The sequence below is a fragment of the Monodelphis domestica genome, chromosome 4, assembly GCF_027887165.1.
Source record: "Monodelphis domestica isolate mMonDom1 chromosome 4, mMonDom1.pri, whole genome shotgun sequence".
Classification (NCBI taxonomy): domain Eukaryota; kingdom Metazoa; phylum Chordata; class Mammalia; order Didelphimorphia; family Didelphidae; genus Monodelphis; species Monodelphis domestica.
Window position 1 is genome coordinate 57,821,599 of NC_077230.1, and position 20,094 is coordinate 57,841,692.

General features: G+C 37.0%; 1 protein-coding gene across 2 annotated transcripts in view; it reads left to right on the forward strand.

Annotated features, from left to right (window-relative positions):
• TFG (trafficking from ER to golgi regulator) overlaps positions 1–20,094 on the forward strand; it is a 43,078-nt gene that overhangs the window by 4,546 nt on the left and 18,438 nt on the right. For both annotated transcript variants that reach the window (XM_007493556.3, XM_007493558.3), the window contains exons 2-3: positions 12,307–12,516; positions 15,649–15,732. In XM_007493556.3, coding sequence (XP_007493618.1) covers positions 12,333–12,516; positions 15,649–15,732 — 268 coding nt within the window. In that variant the 5' untranslated portion in view covers positions 12,307–12,332. The remainder of the gene's footprint in view (positions 1–12,306; positions 12,517–15,648; positions 15,733–20,094) is intronic.

The window sequence follows — 20,094 nt, forward strand, 5'->3', positions numbered from 1 at the left end:
GAAACAATGGCCCTCATACTCCCCTAGATGCACAACATAATGGCCCTTGTTATATTTGTCAGTTTGTTGATTTAAATTTACTTGTTCTTTATTTTAAATATTGTATTTGTTCCTGTTTTGCTTTTTTACTTTAAAATAAGCTATGTGCAGTGTGCATAGGGATTTGTTCAGTTTTTTTTTATAGTCTGGTCCTCTGAGGGACAGTGAACTGGCACCCTTGTGTAAAAAGTTTGGGGACCCCTGTGCTAGGGATTAAAAAACTTTTCATCTTTAACTACTTAACAACCATAATCATGTTTAAATAGCTTAGACTTTTTACTTCTATTAACTATTACTTTGTATGAAGAAAATAATGTTGCAATTGAGTCAGCCAATGTAAAATCCGTAGATAAAAATTGTTAAAATAGTTCTGATTTGACTTGAGTTCTAGCCTTAACTAAATTAGTTTTGGGTACACATTTCAATTTCCTGAGTCTATTCATTGGTAATAAAGGCTCATTACCATTGAATTTAGGCCTAACCTATAGGTGATTTCTTTAGCAGTCCTAGTCACAAAGGTTTCCTTATCCCATTGTTTCCTGCCTTGAGACTTCAAAATGTATAAACTTTACTGGTACTAGGGAGCAATTCAGTGTTCCATCTGAACTTTGTTTATTAAAAATGCTGCTTAGAATCCATTATGTGTTGCTTCTTCCTCCCTCCCCCTCCTTTTTGGCACTGATGTTTTGCCAGGTTTTCCTTATGACCTAAATTCTTCCTTTTAAGGGACCTCTTTGAACTTGCTTACTCATTCATAATGGCTAAAAGTTTCTATCTGCCTTCACAATTCCCATATTCTAGGCCTTGCCTTTCTGAGGTTCCCTTCATCATGATCACAGAAAATATGTTATCACAGTTGAAAAGTGAAAAGTAACCTAAAATGAGGGAGAAATGTTTCTGTAATTTGGAACATAATGCCATGTGTAAATTGGTAATGATCAGCAGTCACCTGTAGACCTTGACAAAAACTTAGGCCTTCCAATTTCCTCCATAGCATTTCTTTTCCCATTTATCTTCCCATACACTTCACCCTTAGAAGGCAATTCTCTAACCATGCTCAAGATTTAAAACTACCTTCTGTTATTAACAATTATTATTAGGCTCCATCATTCTTTAAATTTTTCTGATACTACTTTGAGACCACCTAGCACTCTGGAATCTTTGCTGCAAATTCTCAAATTAACAGATGTTACTTTCAAATCTCTTAAGGTAAAATGCTCCTATTTTAAACTTATAGCTCTGTTGTTTCTAGGTTCTCTACTTAAAGGGACCTTGCTCAGGGGAAATAAAATGGCCAGTTTTATGTCTGCTACAGAAACATTTCTAAAGTCAATGAAAATGAGAAGCAATACTTATCCGGATTCGGTATCTTGGGGACTCCTTCAGATTTCTTGTAAAGATGTCTTCTTCAGCAATCCTTCAGATTTTAGGCTGCAGGAAAATCTTGTCCAGGCTTTTGACTCCTAAGAATCCTCTTGAGGTAAACCTTAAAAGGTTTTAATCACTTCACCCACACTCCAGAACTGGGGTGGTAAATACTGGGCATTCCTAGAAATTTCTTAGGAGTTTCCCAGGTGGGGAATTCCTTTCTCTATTAGGGGTCATGTGCCAATGATCATCAGAAATAATGTTTACAAAACAATTAGTTCTCTCCACTTAAAAAGTTAAATTATCAACATTCACTGGGCTTTTAAAACAAACTTATCTATTGTAATGGTTGCACTTGGGAAATTTACCTTAAAAATTCCAAAAATCAGGTTCATGATCCTTTTACTTTTTCAAAAACTAAAACCCTTAACATTTTTTCTCCAAAAACAAGAAAATCTTAAAAATTACCTTTAACTCAGAACAACTATACTATTCCCTTCTTTTTATCCTTTTTTTACTCTTAATTTTCTTTTGGCTTCAAATTTGCCTTTCTCTTAGCCTTGCCTCTGTTAATTTAGAAATAACATAGAACTATTAAATAGTCAGAAAAAAACAAGTCTTTAATCAGGATATAGAGATAAGGCACTACAACTTTTTGAGGGTGCAAACCCTGGACTCTGGGGATGTTATCCCTAGGGAGTGCAACAACGCTAGATGACAACTCTGAGGAACAAAAGAATTTGGGGAACCTATATACCATTTGGGAAATCCGGGGGCAGGGAAAGATGATTGACATTACTATAGCTACAAAGAAAATGGGAGTGTTCGAACTACACTGAAAGGATACAATCCAGCTGGGGAAAGGAATCATAGCTAGAGGCTAGGGTGTAAGAGAAGGGGCTACTTACAGTGGCTACTAAAGGATTCTTAGCATATGCTTAGTCTCATTCAACTAGAATTATCATTCCCTAGAGGATCTAGGTCTCAGTCTGAAACTGCTAGCCTGGATTCCCTTCAGGGTAGATTCCCATGGGAACAGGGAACAAATACAAGCTTTGGGGTCTCCAACCTGTAAGCTAGTCCTGAAACTTGAGGTTCATCAGACCTCACTAGGCCACAAGTTTGGGATTCCTAGATTCCATGTTGACACCTCAAACCACTTTGGCCTAAGACTAAAAGCCGCTCCTTGAGAGGAAATTTTTTTGGTCAATAAAAAAAAAATGTTCAGGGTTTCCTTACCATTTAAAGCAAAGCCTTTTCCCAAATATTTCTTGTCCATTTAAGAGAAGCCAATAAGAGAATTGGCTACTTGTGGTGGATACTTAAAGGGTGGTCCCTGCTCAGGTGTGGGTCTTTCCTGTGAAAGGGTCTCTGATACAATAGGAAGACTACCTAAGACAAAAAGCTACATAGCATATGCTTAGCTCCACCTAACTGGAGATTAAGAATCTTCTGAGTAGATTCTCTTGGGAAATGGGAACAAGGACAAGCTTTGGCATCTCCAACTTATAAACTACTAGTCCTAAAACTTGAGGTTCATCGAATCTTACTAGGCTACAGGTTTGGGGTTTCTAGATTCCATGTTGACAATAGAATAAGAGCACAGACAAAATATAAGTGGGAGTCTTTTGATTATGAGTGATGTAGCAGGGATATGATTCCAACCTCTTTCATCATGACTTCAAATGCAGTGCTCCTCTCACTGTACCATATTGTTTCTTCATGGTATGCACCAGTTTTCTTTCATTGTCATTGAGATTTAGCTTTGTTCTCAATCTCTGAGAAAGAGTGACCTTGATGGGTAGGAGTTGAAATTCAGTACTCTGAAGAATATTGAATCCTGATTCAAATATGTGAGATTAGGCTTTTGGTGTGACCCTGAACATGTCCCTTTAGCTTCTTGTGCAAAATAATAAATATTTGTGGAATTGAACTAGGAGAATTCCTCACAAGGGCTTAATAAGTTATGATTTCTCAGGTATTTTGTAGACTTTGAAGGGAGAAGGTTGTTGAAATGGACTATTTGGATTTTAGTGGCAATCCTACCAGTTTCATAACTCATTAATAATACTACCTATTTCTTGCTGATGAGTCATGAAGAGGAAAGAGGACTAGGCTTTATTCATCTTAATGTCATTAGAAACTTAAGGGTGGATTGTTTTTTACTCAAATGACATTTGTTATATGCTTACTATATATATGATAAACACTGGAAATACAAAGTAAGGCACAAGATGGTCCTTGTTCTCAAGGAGCTCAGAGTTTGACAGGGGAGACAACATACTAATAACTATGTTCAAACAAGCTACATACAGGATAAACTGGAAATTAATAGAGGGAGACACTACAATTAAGATGATCAGGAAAGGTAGGATTTTAGTTGATTTTAAAGAAACCAGACAAGATAGGAAGGAGAACCTTCCAGGCATAACAGGTAGTTCTGGATGGGAGATGGAATATCCTGTGGGAGGAAGGTCCAGGAGGCTACTGTCACTGGGAAAGTGGGGAACAGATGTAAAATATATTAAGATTGGAAAAGGTGTGTGGAAAAAAGGTCAGATTATGAAGGGTTTTGAATGCCAAAAAGAAGGTTTTATATTTGATCTAGAGGTAATAGAGAGCTGCTAGGTTTATTAAATAGGAAGGTAGCCTGGTCAGACTTGTTCTTTGGGAAGATCACTTTGACAGTTTGGAGAATGATCTGGGGAGAGACTGACAGGGAGACCAGCCACACTATTCCAGTTTGAATGATAAGGGCCTTCACCCTTATCATAGTAGTGGTCAGACATGGGAAGGTGATATATATGAGATTTTATGAAGATAAAATTGACAGACCTGGTCAACAGATTGGATATATTACAAGAAATCGAGGAGTTGAGGGCTGATACCTAGGTTCTGGATTGCAAGCCTGGGTATCCAGGAAGATAGAAATGAGGAAGTGAAGAAGAGTGAAAGGTTTTGGGGGAGGGGGGGGCGAGGGGATGATGTTGGTTTTACACATTTTGAGCTTAAGATATTAGTGAGCCATCCAGTCCAGTTCAAGATATCCAATAGGCAGTTAGAGATTCAAGACTGAAATTTTACAGAGGTTATAGATGAAAAAAAGTATCTTTGAGAATCATCAACATAAAAGATAACTGAATCCATGGAAACTGATGGATCACTAAGTGAAATAGTATAGAACAGCCTTGGTGAAGATTTCACACAAGTGCAAAGCTGGCACATGGGGAACTGTTCCAGGGAGCTGCTCTGTTTCCCACCCCCCCACCCCCCTTGCCTCTGCCCAAGGATATTTTTTGCATACCCCCCCACCTCTCTGTCCAGCCACCCAAAGCAAGCTCTTTCTCCCTCTATTCTTGTCTGGCAATGGGATGGGGGAGGGGGTTCACATCTTGAATTTGCCCTCTGGGCACTCAAACTCTAAAGGTTGGACAGGGAGGGAGAAGAAGAGGGTCCCATGCAACCACATAATTAGCTGGCATGATCTAGGTGAAGGTCTTGCAAAGGAATCTGATAAATCATCAGATAGGAAAACCAAGAGGTAGTACTGCCATGAAATTCTAGATAGAAAAGACTCCAGATGGAGGATTAGTAACTTTTGAGAGGATGAGTAGAGTTAAGAGAGTGAGGTGAAAGGAAGTGGAGGCACTCATTATAGATTTCTCAAGGAATGTAGCCACAAAGGGAAGAGGGAGATGGAACTATAGCTATTAGGGATAGATGGATCAAGTGATGTTTTTGAGTATGGAGTGTGAAGATGGGATTAACCCCACCCTGCTTATTCTTTAAATTTTAGCCACCAGGAATGTATACACTCCCACTTAAGGATTAAGGGGTAGGGGGAAGGTCTGTGACCCACCTGTGCTAGTGACATAGGCATTGTACCTCTAGAAGCTCTGGCAAACTATTCTCAGGGAAATTCCTTTGCTCCCTTACATCCTCCTGACTCCCTAGCCTAAAACATCTAATGACCCGGATAGGACCCTGATATGATTGTCCTCCTTTGATCCTCCTTTAGATTTAAGATGGAAAGAGAAATGCACCTCCAGGCCACACCTTGATTCTATCAGGCTACATCTCAGACATCTTGTCTGTTCCCTAAAACTAAAGAATCTTTATGAGGGTCATTCCCTATGTCTCCAGGCAGAACCCAGTCAGATGACCACCCCACCCCACCAAATGCCTGAGCAACTACCACTCTAGAGTCACATCCACACTATGACACAGCATTTGTTGCAAGAGTATAAAATCCCTGGGTTCTGAGAGCAGTCTTCCATCTTGCTGTTCCACCTGTACCATCATCCTGGCCATTCTCAACGTTACTCTCTAAATTAATAAATTTCTCTTTTTATTTTTAAGCTAAGTTTTGGAGTCTTGCATTTTTAATTTTTTTTGCCTTTATGCCTTTTTTCCATTTGGATTAGTTTATTAGTTTATTAGTTATTAGTCAATTTAGAACATTATTCCTTAGTTACAATAATCACATTATTTTCCTCCCTGGCCTCCACCCACCCTTCCCACAGCCAACGCCCAATTTCATCTGGTATTACTTGTGTCCTTGATCAGAAACCATTTCCATGTTGTTTGCACTAGGATGTTCATTTAGAATCTACATCCCCAACCGTATCCCTTCAATCCATGTATTCAAGCAGTTGTTTTTTCTTCCGTGTTTCTACTCCCACAGTGTTTCCTCTGGATGCGGATAGTGGTTTTTCTCATAGATTCCTCCAAGTTGTTCAGGGTCATTGCATTGCCACTAATGGAGAAGTCCATTACATTCGATTGTACCACAGTGTATCAGTCTCTGTGTACAATGTTCTCCTGGTTCTGCTCCTCTCACTGCATCAATTCCTGGAGGGTGTTCCAGTTCACATGGAATTCCTCCAGTTCATTATTCCTTTAAGCACAATAGTATTCCATCACCAACAGATACCACAATTTGTTCAGTCATTCCCCAATTGAAGGGCATCCCCTCATTTTCCAATTTTTGGCCACCACAAAGAACTCAACTATGAATATTTTTGTACATGTCTTTTTCCTTATTATCTCTTTGGAGTACAAACCCAGCAGTGCTATGGCTGGATCAAAGGGCAGACAGTCTTATATCACCCTTTGTACATAGTTCCAAATTGCCTTCCAGAATGGTTGGAGCAATTCACAACTCCACTAGCAATGAATTAATGTCCCGACTTTGCCACATCCCTTCCAACATTCATTACTTTCCTTTGCTGTCTTGTTAGCTAGGTGTGATTTTTTTTTTCCTAGCTCTTGCTTGGTTTTAAATTTTCCCAAAGTTCTGACAAGTATACTATTCTGTGTTTGCCTAATTTGCTTATAGTTTCCTTTATATTCAGGTCATTCACCCATTCTGAGTTTATCTTGGTGTAGGGTGTGAGATGTTGATCCAAACCTAATCTCTCCCATACTGTCTTCCAATTTTCCCAGCAGTTTTTATCAAATAGTGGGTTTTGGTCCCCAAAACTGGGATCTTTGGGTTTATCATAGACTATCTTGCTGAGGTCATTTACCCCAAGTCTATTCCACTGATCCTCCTTTCTATCTCTTAGCTAGTACCAAAATTGTTTTGATAACCACTGCTTTATAGTATAGTTTGAGATCTGGGACTGCAAGTCCTCCTTCCTTTGCAGTTTTTTTTTTCATGATTTCACTGGATATCCTTGATCTTTTGTTCTTCCAAATGAACTTTGTTGTGGTTTTTTCTAATTCAGTAAAACCAAGATGAAAAGGGAGACCTCACTTCTAAAGAAGAGAAAATTAAGGCAATCATTAAAAATTATTATGCCCAATTATATGGCTACAAATATGGCAATCTAGTTGATATGGATGAATACTCACAAAAATATAAATTGCCTAGATTAACAGAGGAAGAAATAAATTACCTAAACAACCCCATATCAGAAAAAGAAATTGAACAAGCCATCAAAGAACTCCCTAAGAAAAAATCCCCAGGTCTAGATGGATTCACAAGTGAATTCTATCAAACATTCAAAGAATAACTAATCCCAATATTATACAAACTATTTGACAGAATAAGCAAAGGAGTTCTACCAAATTCATTTTATGACACAAACATGGTACTGATCCCAAAGCCAGGCAGGTCAAAAATAGAGAAAGAAAACTAGACCAATCTCTGTAATGAATATAGATGCAAAAATCTTAAATAGGATACTAGCATGATTTGATGGATGAGGACAGGATTTGGGGAAGAAAGACTGGTGAACTAGGCAGTGAACTTGACGAAAGAACATCCTGTAGGTTTGTAGACAACAGCTACAGAGGTGTCACCACAAACAGATTGAATGAACCTCAAAGGGCAAGGAAATGTCATAGAACGATGGAGGGAAGAGCATGGAAGTGACTGTGGGAAGAAAATATTCCTATTCCCCTACTTGAATCAACAGAAGTCAGGGGAATGAATGAAAGTTCACTTAGTTCTGGGTAGGGTGTCCAGGAAAGCCATGTCCTCAAGAGAGAGCCAGGTCTCAGTAGTGGAAGATTAAAGGAATGGGCAAAGGAAAGATTTAAGATAAAAGCTTTGTTACCTACCAAGACAGTACTCTAGAGAGCCCAGTGGAAGGGGGTGGGTAATTTAGGGTGCTATCTTGGAGGGTCTCAGGTGGAGGATGATGGGAAGGAGAGAATAAGCAGGGGAGGAATTTAAAATTTTTTATTTAAAAACAACGGGGTTTCTAAATGACTGATGGAGAGGGTATAACTTGGGAGTTTATCATTTCTGAATGAGCTCAGGAAGGCTATTAAACTCATTGGAATTTGGCCTCAGGGTGATATCCTCTCAGGATGTGGGGGCAGCTCAGGTGAGGGGATAATTGGGAAGACCTGATAGAAAAGTATTTCTATCCTATCCCTGCAGACAGGCCAGATCAGGAAATAGGCAGAGGGAGCAGAAAAAAATGGTGTCTCCCCTACCACTAGGGAAAGTGCCCTGCAAGTGGTAAAAGGCCAGCCTAACTGAGTGGTGATTGTTTTCATTCTGTCAGCAAGAGGCCAGCTCAAGCGACTAGCATGTGATATAATGCCATTTCTCCAGCCCTTATTGGCAAGAAGAGGCTTCAGTTAGAAGCAGGTAGCTGACACAGGAGATAGAATACTGGGCCATGAATAAAGAAGAGCTGATTTCAAATTCAGCCTGACACTTGTTAGCTATGTGAGTCATTTAACCTCTGTTTGTCTCAGTTTCTTTATTTGTAAAATTAGTATAATAATATTTGCCTTCCAGAGTTGTGAGAATTAAATGAGATAATAATTGTAAAATGCCTGGCACATAGCAGGCACTGTGGATAGTAGGGATAAATCCTAGCTACTATTAACACAGTTCCTGGAACATAGTAAGAAGCACCATATAAATGTTGTTTACTATTACTATTGTTACTTGTGTTTGAGTAAAGAACAGTGAGTATTATATCAAAAATTCTTACCTCCTAGGTTCCCTCAACTACTCCTCCATCCCAACTCAGCTACACAAAAAGATGGTCATAATCACATTATTTCAACTGGCCCTTCACTGCAGCAAGGCAATGTTTTCACACTATTAAATTAACTCATTAGCTTTTCCATTTTATTCCCACCTCAAACCTACCATAGGCTTCCCTCCCCTTATCCTCTCAACTGAAATTAGCCTCATATTTCATAGAAAAAGTTGAAGGTTCGCTGAGAACTCTTCTCTCCTCAATTTGTATCTCCCCGCTGCCATCATCTCCCATGTTCAGTACAGTCAAACCCCTTTTCAGGCACAAGAGATCCCATTCCATTTGGTCTTCTCCAGCAGACTGACACCCTTTCTGCATCATTAATTTCCCTATCTACAAGCTGTTTCCCTACTACCTGCATGTTGGGGGCAGGGGGGGGGAGGAAGAGAGAGATATGGGGGAGGGAAGAGAGAGATCTGAACCAGGCAGGGATGGGGAGGGGGGGAGGGGGTTAGTGTCTCCAGAAAGCCAAGGAAAGGGAGTCCCAAAGGAACTTTTTTACTCACCATGTCAATCCAAAGGGAAGCAGTCTGAGGTCTCCAGCCTGAAGCTCCTACAAGACCAAGTTCAAAGGCGAAGACCCTCTCACAGGCAGTGACCAACAAAATTTTTTTTTTTAAATATATTTTATTTGATCATTTCCAAGCATTATTCGTTAAAGACATAGATAATTTTCTTTTCCTCCCCCCCCCCCACCCCCCATAGCCAACGCGTAAGTCCACTGGGCCTTAGATGTTTTCTTGATTTGAACCCATTGCTTTGTTGATAGTATTTGCATTAGAGTGTTCATTTAGAGTCCATCCTCTGTCATGTCCCCTCAACCTCTGTATTCAGGCAGTTGCTTTTTCTCGGCGTTTCCACTCCCATAGTTTATCCTTTCCTTATGAATGGTGTTTTCTTCTCCTGGATCCCTGCAAGTTGTTCAGGGACATTACACCGCCACTAATGGAGAAGTCCATTACGTTCGATTATACCACAGTGTATTAGTCTCTGTGTACAATGTTCTCCTGGTTCTGCTCCTCTCGCTCTGCAAGTGACCAACAAATTTAAAGGAACTTCTTTGCATCACTTCCTGTGCCTGTGGTCCACCTTTACTTGTACCAATGGCAGCTTAAACTTGGCTTTGGACTACCAGGAGGCAGTCAGTTGTTTCTGATTTGTCACTCACTAGTGTTGTGGGAGTGAAGAGGTGCATTCCTGGGTGGGAGTGAAGAGGTGCATTCCTGGGGTTCGGGAAGGATACTTTTTGCAAGTATTCAAGACTCCAATTCAGTAAAAAAGTTTTTTGGTAGTTCAGTGGGTATGGCACTTAAATAAGTAAATTTGGGTAGGACTGTCATTTTTATTATGTTAGTTCGTCCCACCCATGAGCAATCAAATGTTTTTCCAATTGTTTAGATCTAGTTTTAATTGTTGGTGTTATCAATAGAAGAAACAGATCTTGTTATAACACAGGGGAGGGATATAGTTTGGTGGAATAGAAAAGGAAATGGCTTGTGTGAAATTTCTGATGTAGAAACAACTGCCCTGGCTTTCATTATGTTGAGGTGGTAAGGTATAATGAAAAATAAGGACAGTTTGTGGAGGGTAAGAGAAAGGGAGAACCTCTGCATAATAAGAAAAGTAGGGTAAGTATAATGAAGAGGGTGCGTTTGAATAGAGGAAGAATAGAAGGAAATAGAACTAGTAAGGAGAGTTGGGTGGTTCAGGTATATGAGATAGGTTTGAAATCACATTTGTAGCTATGGTTCTGGAGAAGGGGCAGGAAGTATAGACTTTAGAAACAGCATATTTAAAAGAAGGATTGTGCTGAATCAGCAGTGCAAAAAATAAATAATTTTTGCTTTTGAATGTGTATTTCCTACATGGTAGAGGAATAGGGAATTAGAGATTTGTGGTAATAGAGCACTTGAGCAGAACTAGAACCTGAATTTTAAATTCCTGTTCTGCTGCTTACTAAACTTATGTGATTTGGGACACCTTTTCTATGTTCTCAGTTTCCTTATTTGTGAAATGAAGGAACTGGATTGCATGAACTCTAAAAGACCTCTTATAACCCCAAATCCTTTGATCCTATGATATATGCAGTTAAGTATAATACAAGCTCTGTGATAAAGGAGAGATTCTAGCAAAGTATTCTAATAAAGGAGCAAAGCATAAAAAAACTGGTAAATTGTCAGTTTGGTGGATAGATGGTGAGAAAAATTGAAGAAATTTGTGTGGGGGAAGATGAGATGTATATGTATATAAGGCTATGTTGGCAAACTTATGTTTCATGTGCCAGAGGGAGCTTTCCCTTTTCCATGCATGCCTGAGGACATTTTACACAAAAGGCTCCCTGCTCTGCCCAGCAGCCCTATGGGGGTGCTTCCTCCCTCCCTTGCCTGGGGTGGGGTGGAGGGCTCACATGTGGCAGTTTGGGCACTTGGTCTTTAAAAGGTTCACCATCACTGACATAAGGCTTTTTGTACAACCAACTTTATATGTTTCTTGATACTGTAAACTTTGATGTAAAAAAGGGAAAATGAATGCTTTCTCACCCTAGTTTATTTTAAATTTTTATTTTACAATATATTTTTTTTAACAAACATTCAAAGTACATTGTTAAAAAACTCGTCAGTTAACAGAATGAGGAGTAACATCTGTCATCTTTCCTCATGCTGGGAAGAGCAGATGAAAATTTTCCATAGCCATTACTATGTGGTCTCTCCTTAGAATATAATCGCCTGAGTGTGGAGAATGTCTTGCTTTTATATTTATATCTCTAGCACCTAGCACAGTGCTTGACACATTCAGTATGCCTTTAATATTGGCCATTGTATTTGACAAGAGTTTCGGTGCCTATTGATTGATATTGTTCTTTTGTCTCTGCTTTCTTTACTCTGAATCATTTCATCAGATTCTTCATTTCTTGGAATTCTTCATATTTAATCATTCCTTTTGACACAGAAATATTCTGCCATATTTATATATTATGATTTATTTAGCTAGTACCTCACATTGGGCACATTGTTTATAGTTTTGTTACCACAACTAATGCCTTTATGGACATTTTTGTATTTATGTGACTATGCTTGGTGTTAGTAGCTATCTTATTCACTTGAGTGAATATTTTAATATTAAAATACTTTGTATTTTTAAAGATATATTTTTATTTGCACTTCATGACATTCCCCTTTGTGAGATTAAAATCATAGTCATAAAATTTCAGAAGTGGAAGGAACTTTAGAGATCATCCCTTCATATCAGAGCCCAAAGTTGATTGATTACGTTTGAGGACTGATTTCCACCAAATATGTTAAAAGTTTTTAAGTTAGTAATTTTTTTTTTTAGTATATGCATTATAACTTTTCAAGTTTCTAAATTGTTTATTCTTGTCTTTTTCTGGCAGTATTGTAGAACATCCTGGAGTCCACAATGAATGGACAGTTGGATTTAAGTGGAAAGCTAATTATTAAAGCTCAGCTTGGGGAAGATATTCGGAGAATTCCAATTCATAATGAAGACATTACCTATGATGAATTAGTGCTGATGATGCAAAGAGTTTTCCGGGGAAAACTTTTGAGTAATGATGAAGTAACTATAAAGTATAAAGATGAAGGTAAGAGTATTTTAGAAGACAAAATGTTGGTACAATAAATACTTTAATCAGTGATAAGCAATATTGTATATACTGTTCCTTTTGATCTAGAGCAAAAGTTCTTAACCTTTCATATGAGACTCCTTTGGCCATCTGGTGAAGCGTATGGACTCATTTTCAGAATAATTTAGAGATCAGAATAATGTTTTTAAATAAAAAGATAAAAAATGTGGGACTACAAAGGAATCTGGTTGTATTGAAATACTGTCAAAATAATAAGAAAAAAATTCATAGGCCCCAGGTTAAGAATCTTCTCCAGTGTTAGAATGATGATACCATTCAACAATGTGTTTTCTACTTTTATTGAACCTCTTCCATATATAATACCTGTCTTCCCTCTCCCCACCCCCATCCCCCATCAATGTTAATTGAAATTTGGACATTTTAAACTGGATTTCATGTCAGTATCTTGAAATCTTTGAACTTGAGCTGTTATCACATCGCAAAAAGCTGACTCTTCTTCCTGACTTTCTATGTAGTCAAAACATCGGTAATTCCTACTTTTCTTCAGAATGAAGCTCAGGCGCTTCAGCCTGACATACTTTCTTCTTTTTCTCCTATTTTGAGTTTTAAACTTAGATTCGCTAGTCTCTAGGCAGATATATATTTTAGCCAGATGTACTATGTCCGTGAGCATGGACTTTATATTCTTATCTCTTGAATTCAAATTCTATCTTACAGATACCTATCTTAACCAACTGTTGACTTTCCCATCTGCCATTCTCTTCTGAATCTCTTCCCTTCACTTGGTAGAAGTGATTCAGCAGTAATTTCTTTCCCAAGACTTTATAATGCTTCCAAAAATTTACTCTTTTCCTTTAAACAGGATCCTTTTTTTACATCAATCACCAATAGTGTCTTAGTTTTGACAAATGTTAGGAGGTTCTCTGTCACATCATGGATCTACAGCACAGACTTTTCATTAAAGATTGCCTCAGTAATCCTCTGCAGAGTCATCAACCATTCCCTCCTCTCTTCTTCCCCTCACCATTACTTGAAAGACTTTTCTTTGTGTGATACCTATGGCTTCTTATCATCATTCTTAGAGCATAAGAAGTTCTTTTTTTCTTAAAGGGCCCAGTTCTACCTTCATTACTTATTGCGTAGCTCCATATGTATAGAGGTCCACCTTGCCTTACCTCTTGGTCACCTTCTATTCTTCAACTTCTTGACACAAGATAGGATTCTTTTCTGACTTTTCATATTTTTCCTTTTTTCACATACTTGTGCATGAATATCTGTTACTTTTCAGAAACATAAAGTAGTAGTACATACTTCTTGCAGTTTAATTTAGAATTTTCCTTTTTATCCAGTCTTGTTGAAAAAAATCTATAGTGCTTTGCATTCTCGTGTGTATTTCTTGTGGGACTGAGGGCCACTTGGTCAAATTTTCCTGCCTTTTCTTCTCAGTCTAGCTTGCTTAGTTAGCTCCTTTAATCAGTAATTTGTACATTCTTGCCAAAGATTTATTACCAAAAAAAAGATTCTTATAACTTTTGTACCTGAGAAAATCTAAAGTGGAAATTCATCAACTAGATACTTTTTAATGCCCTTTAACACTTTTTTTTAAGCCCTTACCTTCTGTCTTAGAATCTGTTGTGTATTGATTGCAAAGCAGAAGAGTGGTAAGGACTATGTAATGGGGGTTAAGTTACTTGGCCAGGGTCACACAGGTAGGAAGAATCTGAGGCCAGTTTTGAACCTGAGCTTTCCCATCTCTAGGCCTGGCTCTCAATCTATTGAGCCACCTAGTTGCCTCCCATCCCCTACCCCCTTTTTGCTGATCATCACCTCCTGTCTTGAAACTTCCCTACTGTAGCATCTTGTTAAGACTGTTATTGTCAGAAGATGGAGTCACATGCACCAATTGTGTACCTTCTCTTCATTATTCCAAAATTTATTGCATGCCTACCATGTTCAGAGCTGTACAAGGTCATAGGACCATAGTTTTAGTTCTGGAAAGAATTATAATAAAAACCACCAAGTTCAATTCCTTCATTTTATAAACAAGGAAACTGGGGTACAGAGAAGTTAAGTGACTCAGGGTTATACAACTAATAAGTGTCTGAGGTGCAATTGAACCCAGATCTTTTGGACTTTTAAGTGTAGTACTCTAGCTATTACAGGATACAGAAAGAGCAAAAGGTATGATAACCCACCTCAATCGTTCTTAACCTGGGATCTATGGTTACATTTTAGCAAATTCATGAACTTAGATGAAAAAAAAATGCTACATCTTTGTTTTCACCAGCAACACACGTTCTGAAAAAGCCCCTTGGGCTTCATGAGACAAATGGGTCCATGATACAAAAAACGATTAAAAATCATCTGTGAACTTGTGGGTATGACCTCACCAGAGCTGAGAGAGCAGCTTGATCTTTGCCCACTGGTTGTTGCCAGTTCTGTTGTAAATTGTATAATGCAGTTGAAATGGTTGATTCAGTATGGTTTTGTTACTTTTGTATCCTAGAGGTAGAGCTGGAAAGGATTTTAGGATCACCAAGTCCAACTGCCTCATTTACTAATAAAGAAACAGAATCTTTTTCAGCTTAGATTTTGAGCCACTGTTTTCTTGGAAATAATAAGCTTTATTTCTTAACAAAACATTTTAAAACTTAGGCTGACTTTTCTTAAGTCTAAATCTATAAGATTTTATGCTTAGTTTTGACATTTGATTCTACAAGAATCTTTAAAAATACTCTCTCTGAAGTAGTGTACAGTTAATCAGGCTCTGGCTTGCCTTATGTATTTGCAAAGGAAAACATTTGGAAAAAGAAAACTTAAATTGTGATACTGCTATTCTGAATACCATTTAGTTCGTTAACTATAGATCTTTTTAGCTTATCAGCTTCTATTTAAAAATATGTATTGCCATGAATAGTAATGGACAGTGCTGAAATATTATCATTTGAACAAATTCATATTCGCCAGGTGCTTCATGCAAACAGCAATTAAGGTTTTTGTTGGGGTGTTATTTTCTAGTTGCCTTTAAAACATCTGTAGATGAGCTGTGGATTAGAATTTGATTTTTAAAATACATAAAATTTCATTGTTGATGATATGAAATCATTTCTGTTTCAAAAATCTTTTCAGATGGAGATCTTATAACAATTTTCGATAGTTCTGATCTTTCATTTGCAATTCAGTGTAGCAGGATATTAAAACTGACACTGTTTGGTAAGTGTTTGAAATTTTTTTTTTTGATGAATTAACTGCATCAGTATATTTTTATTTGTGTTCTTTCTCCTCTTCCTCCTCTCTCCATGCCTCTTTTTATAGAATCTTGGGTAAAAATTTTACAAAAACTTCAGAAACTAGAACTTTACTAGAATCTTTACTTTAGAAACTACTTTATTAAGTACTCAATTAATTTGCTTTGAAAATATACTTCAACTCAAAGCTTCTGATTTTGTATATTTTAGAAAGTCTCTAAAATACATTCCTTAAAGTAGAATATATTTAGAAATCTAACTTATACACATATACATATATATAAGAAATTTAAATTAACAAGGTATGAGGTTAATTTAACATTTTGTCTTTTGAAGAAATGCTATAATTTAAAAATAACTTTGATACCTCATTTATCCGGGAGTACTGAAGACTGAGCTTTTTTTCTTTGAGTTTTTTTTTCTAGATAGTGAAGCTTTTTCCTTTAACCATCAAATTTAAAAATGTGTGTGTGGGGGTGGGTGGGTGGTATGTATATGAGTTTTGTTATCTTGGATGAGACACTTAATATCTCTTGGCCTCACTTTCCACTCAAGTGAAAGGGCAGATTTTCAAGATCTACCCTTTCCTAAAAATATATGAAAGTCTGTAAAGTATATGCTGCCCTGCCTTCTTAAGTGGAGTAAACTGAACATAATTTAGCCCTGACTTCATAATTAAAGGTTATCATAAAATTACTAATTTGCATTTATATAATAACAGTAGCACTCTAGTTACGTTACTTTTCTCAAAACTTAACTGTGAAATAAGTCATTCTTATTTGTACAGATGAAGAAGCTAGGTCCCGCTTTGTGAAGTGCACTGGTTACTTGACTAGTATAAGTAGTGTAACAATTAAAATAGTTGAGGTCATAAACTGTAGTAGATAAACTGTAATGATTAAAATAGTGGAAGATATAAATTGTAGTAGATAAAGAGTGGATGAGTAAATTGTGACCGCAAAGATATGTTTTCAAGACAGTGTCTTCTTTTAAATCAAATATAAGGTGGTCGCCAGGGAAAAATTCCCAATTATGAAATATACCCAAGTCAAATGGGTTTTATAGAGATTTTCATTAATACAAATGAGGAATTAAAGAAAGTGAGAAAGAGTAAGAAAGGAATAAGTATGAAGGCCCTTAAGCCAACATGGCCTAGACCTGAGTCTTAAGAGAGAGATCAGTCAGTCCTTAAATCACTCACCACAAGATCTGTCCAAGCAAGAATATAGACACCAGTTCAGCCAGCCATCCTTCTCCAGGGAGAGATTCCTCTGACTGTCACCAGCTCAATCCTGAATCTGAATGTCCTAGAATGTCTATCTGAGCTCCTATTTAAAGGGAATTTTCTCCTATGTCTCCTCCCCTAAGTTCTCACATCTACCAATCACTGTAGACGTTTTTCAAAGGACAGAACATTCTTAGTTTACACCTAAGAAGACTAATCCTTTGAGTAATTCACACCTGAGTAGGCTAGAATCTCTGAGTAAGTTCTCACCTCTTTGCTCCTTGTAAGTTCACAAGTTGCCTGACCTTTATAGGTACTTAGCACCCCTTTGTATTATATCCAAAAATAGGCACAGCTTAAGAACTTTTTTGTCTTACTATAAGTATGGATTTAAGTACTTTTCATTGTTCAGCAAAGAGTTTACAACTTTATCTTCCCCTAGGGCATGCTTAAGTATGGTGAAGTAGAGTTCTCACATTCCTGATCAAGTACCTTCACTGCCCAAATGTGGAATGGTCCCAATGGGGAATGGTCTTAACCCAACCTAATGAAGTAGGGTCTGGGAATTTCTTCAAGGTTTACAATCCTAACCTTATGACGTAGGGTCTGAGAAATTTTAAGGTTCACAGTAGTAGAATGAGGACTCAAATCCTTAGCTTTGGTGTACTTCTGTACTGTTACTGCCTTTTCATTATGAAAATGAATTATAATGTGCTTTAAAATCTTGATATTCTCAGAAGCTATAGGGATATGGGCAGGGATGTTTGCTCCTATACTAGTTGACCTCAGACCTTAATGCCTTTTTATTTCTTTTGTTTGTTTTTTATAATTTTCTTGTTTGTTCATTTGTAGTCACTTTGTTTTTGTGTTTCTATCAACCCTTTTTCTTATTTTCTATGATCTGGGAAAATATTACCAAGCTTGTTATACAAGAACATTTAAGCATTGAGTAGGGACTTGAGGGATTCTTCAGTGAGTAAAACCTGTGAACTCTTATTTTTGCTTTTCACAAACCTTTTTGCTTATTTCCCAATTTTTGATTGTCTCCCTGATTGTTGAGGTTGCCAGATGAGTGAGGTCTTACTGTATATTTTGAATACAAACATTTAAGGTAGTTATTAAAAAAAACTTTCTGGAATTGGTGCTGTTATACATGTAACATTTTATTTATGAAAAAAACTAGTGAATGCCTCCATTCTATTTACACAATATATCATAGTTTTGCCAAGCAATCCAGATAAATAAAACAATCCAGATCAAGATGCAAATATCTTAAGCTTTCTTTGTAAGTTAATAGTTATTGGGTTAACTTCTATGTTTGTATGCATACATATGTGTGCATTTGTGTATATATGTATAATAGTCCTCCATTACTATTTATTTGGATTTCATTTATATAGCATGACAACATATGGTTCGGGTTTTTTATATTGCCAAGAATTCTGGTTTAATTCCTTTAAATCCTTTCCAGTCCCAGCATAGAGTATATTAAAGGGGTGGAGGTGTCAATTTGGTTTGGTTGTTAGAATGCACAGAGTAAAGGAGACATTAGGAAGGCTGTGGAGCTTGACTGCCCCCAATCTAGTTTTAAAACAATTTAAATTTTGGGAGATTTTTAGGAATCCATTGAAGGTTTTTTAGCCAGAGCTAACATTAATTCCATTTTAATGCATGAAGTTTTTTCTTTTTTTATTTATTCACTCATTCATCTATCCATCCATTTATTTTTAATATTCATTTAGAAATTTTTTTAAATTCCAAATTCTCAACTTTCTTCCACTCCTTCACTCATTCATAAGACAATTATATGAGCCGTATGTGTAAAGTCATGCAAACGTTTCTATATTAGCCATGTTGCCAAAACAACAAACCAACAAAAAGCATGAAATATATTGATCAGCTAAGTCTTCCATGTTTTATTATCATTACAATATTGCTATTACAGTGTTTTCCTGGTTTGCTCACTTCATTTCATACTAGTTCATACAAGTCTTTCTAGGTTTTTCTGAACCATCCTGCTCATTATAGCACAATGATATTTCATCAGAATCATATACCATATGTAACTTGTTCAGCCATTCTCTAGTTGATGGCATCCTCTCAACTTCAAATTCTTTGCTATTTTACTACAAGTATTTTTGTACATAATTGGTCCTTCTCCCTTTTCATTAACAATTATTTTCAGATAAAACTACCAGAATAATACTAAGTAATGAATTATACTTGTACTCTTATTGCATTGATTTTGTTTGTACAGAAACTTTTAAATTTATTATTGTTATTATTTTAAATCCTTACCTTCCATCTTAGAATCAATACTATGTATTATTTCCAAGGCAAAAGAGCAGTAAGGGCTAGGCAGTGAGAGTTAAGTGACTTGCCTAGGATCACACAGCTAGGATATGTCCAAGGTCAGATTTGAACCCAGGATCTCCCATCTCTGGGCCTGGTTCTCAATCTGCTGAGCCATCCAGCTGCCCCAGCTCTTAATTTTTACAGTGTTTATTTCTAAAATGATCCTTTTCTTGTGAGGGCTGGCCTGTATGACCAGATTATAGGCTTGACAACTAGAAAGGACCTGAAAGAAAATATAGTGCTATTCCCTCATTTAAATATGAGGAAACTTATGTTTTAAAAGCTCTTCAGGGATTTGCTCAGGATCTTACAGGTAATAAATAACAGAGCTAGGATATAAATCTGTCTTCTGATATAAAATCCAGGCTTTTTTCCTCCCCTCCCTTTTCTTCCCCTTTCTTATTTTATTCTCAAGCACTCTGCATGGCTTCATACCCATATTGGTAGGATAAATAGTTGTTTTTTACTGTATGTTAAGTATTTTAAGTATTGTGCAACCTGGAATCTAGAAGACCAGCTCCCAGTGAGCCATGATTTAGCCACCTGGCTGTAAAGTGCTTATGGGACAATGAGAATGGTTGGACAAAGTATATAATTGTTAGTCCCAGGATATGGCTATTTATTCACAAAGAAAAACAGCACATTTTGTTTAAACCAAAATGGTATAATACCTGAAACAACTTAAGTAAATTAACCCAAAACTCATTTAACTTTAACAAGGTAGTGTCAACATCATCTGTTGCATTA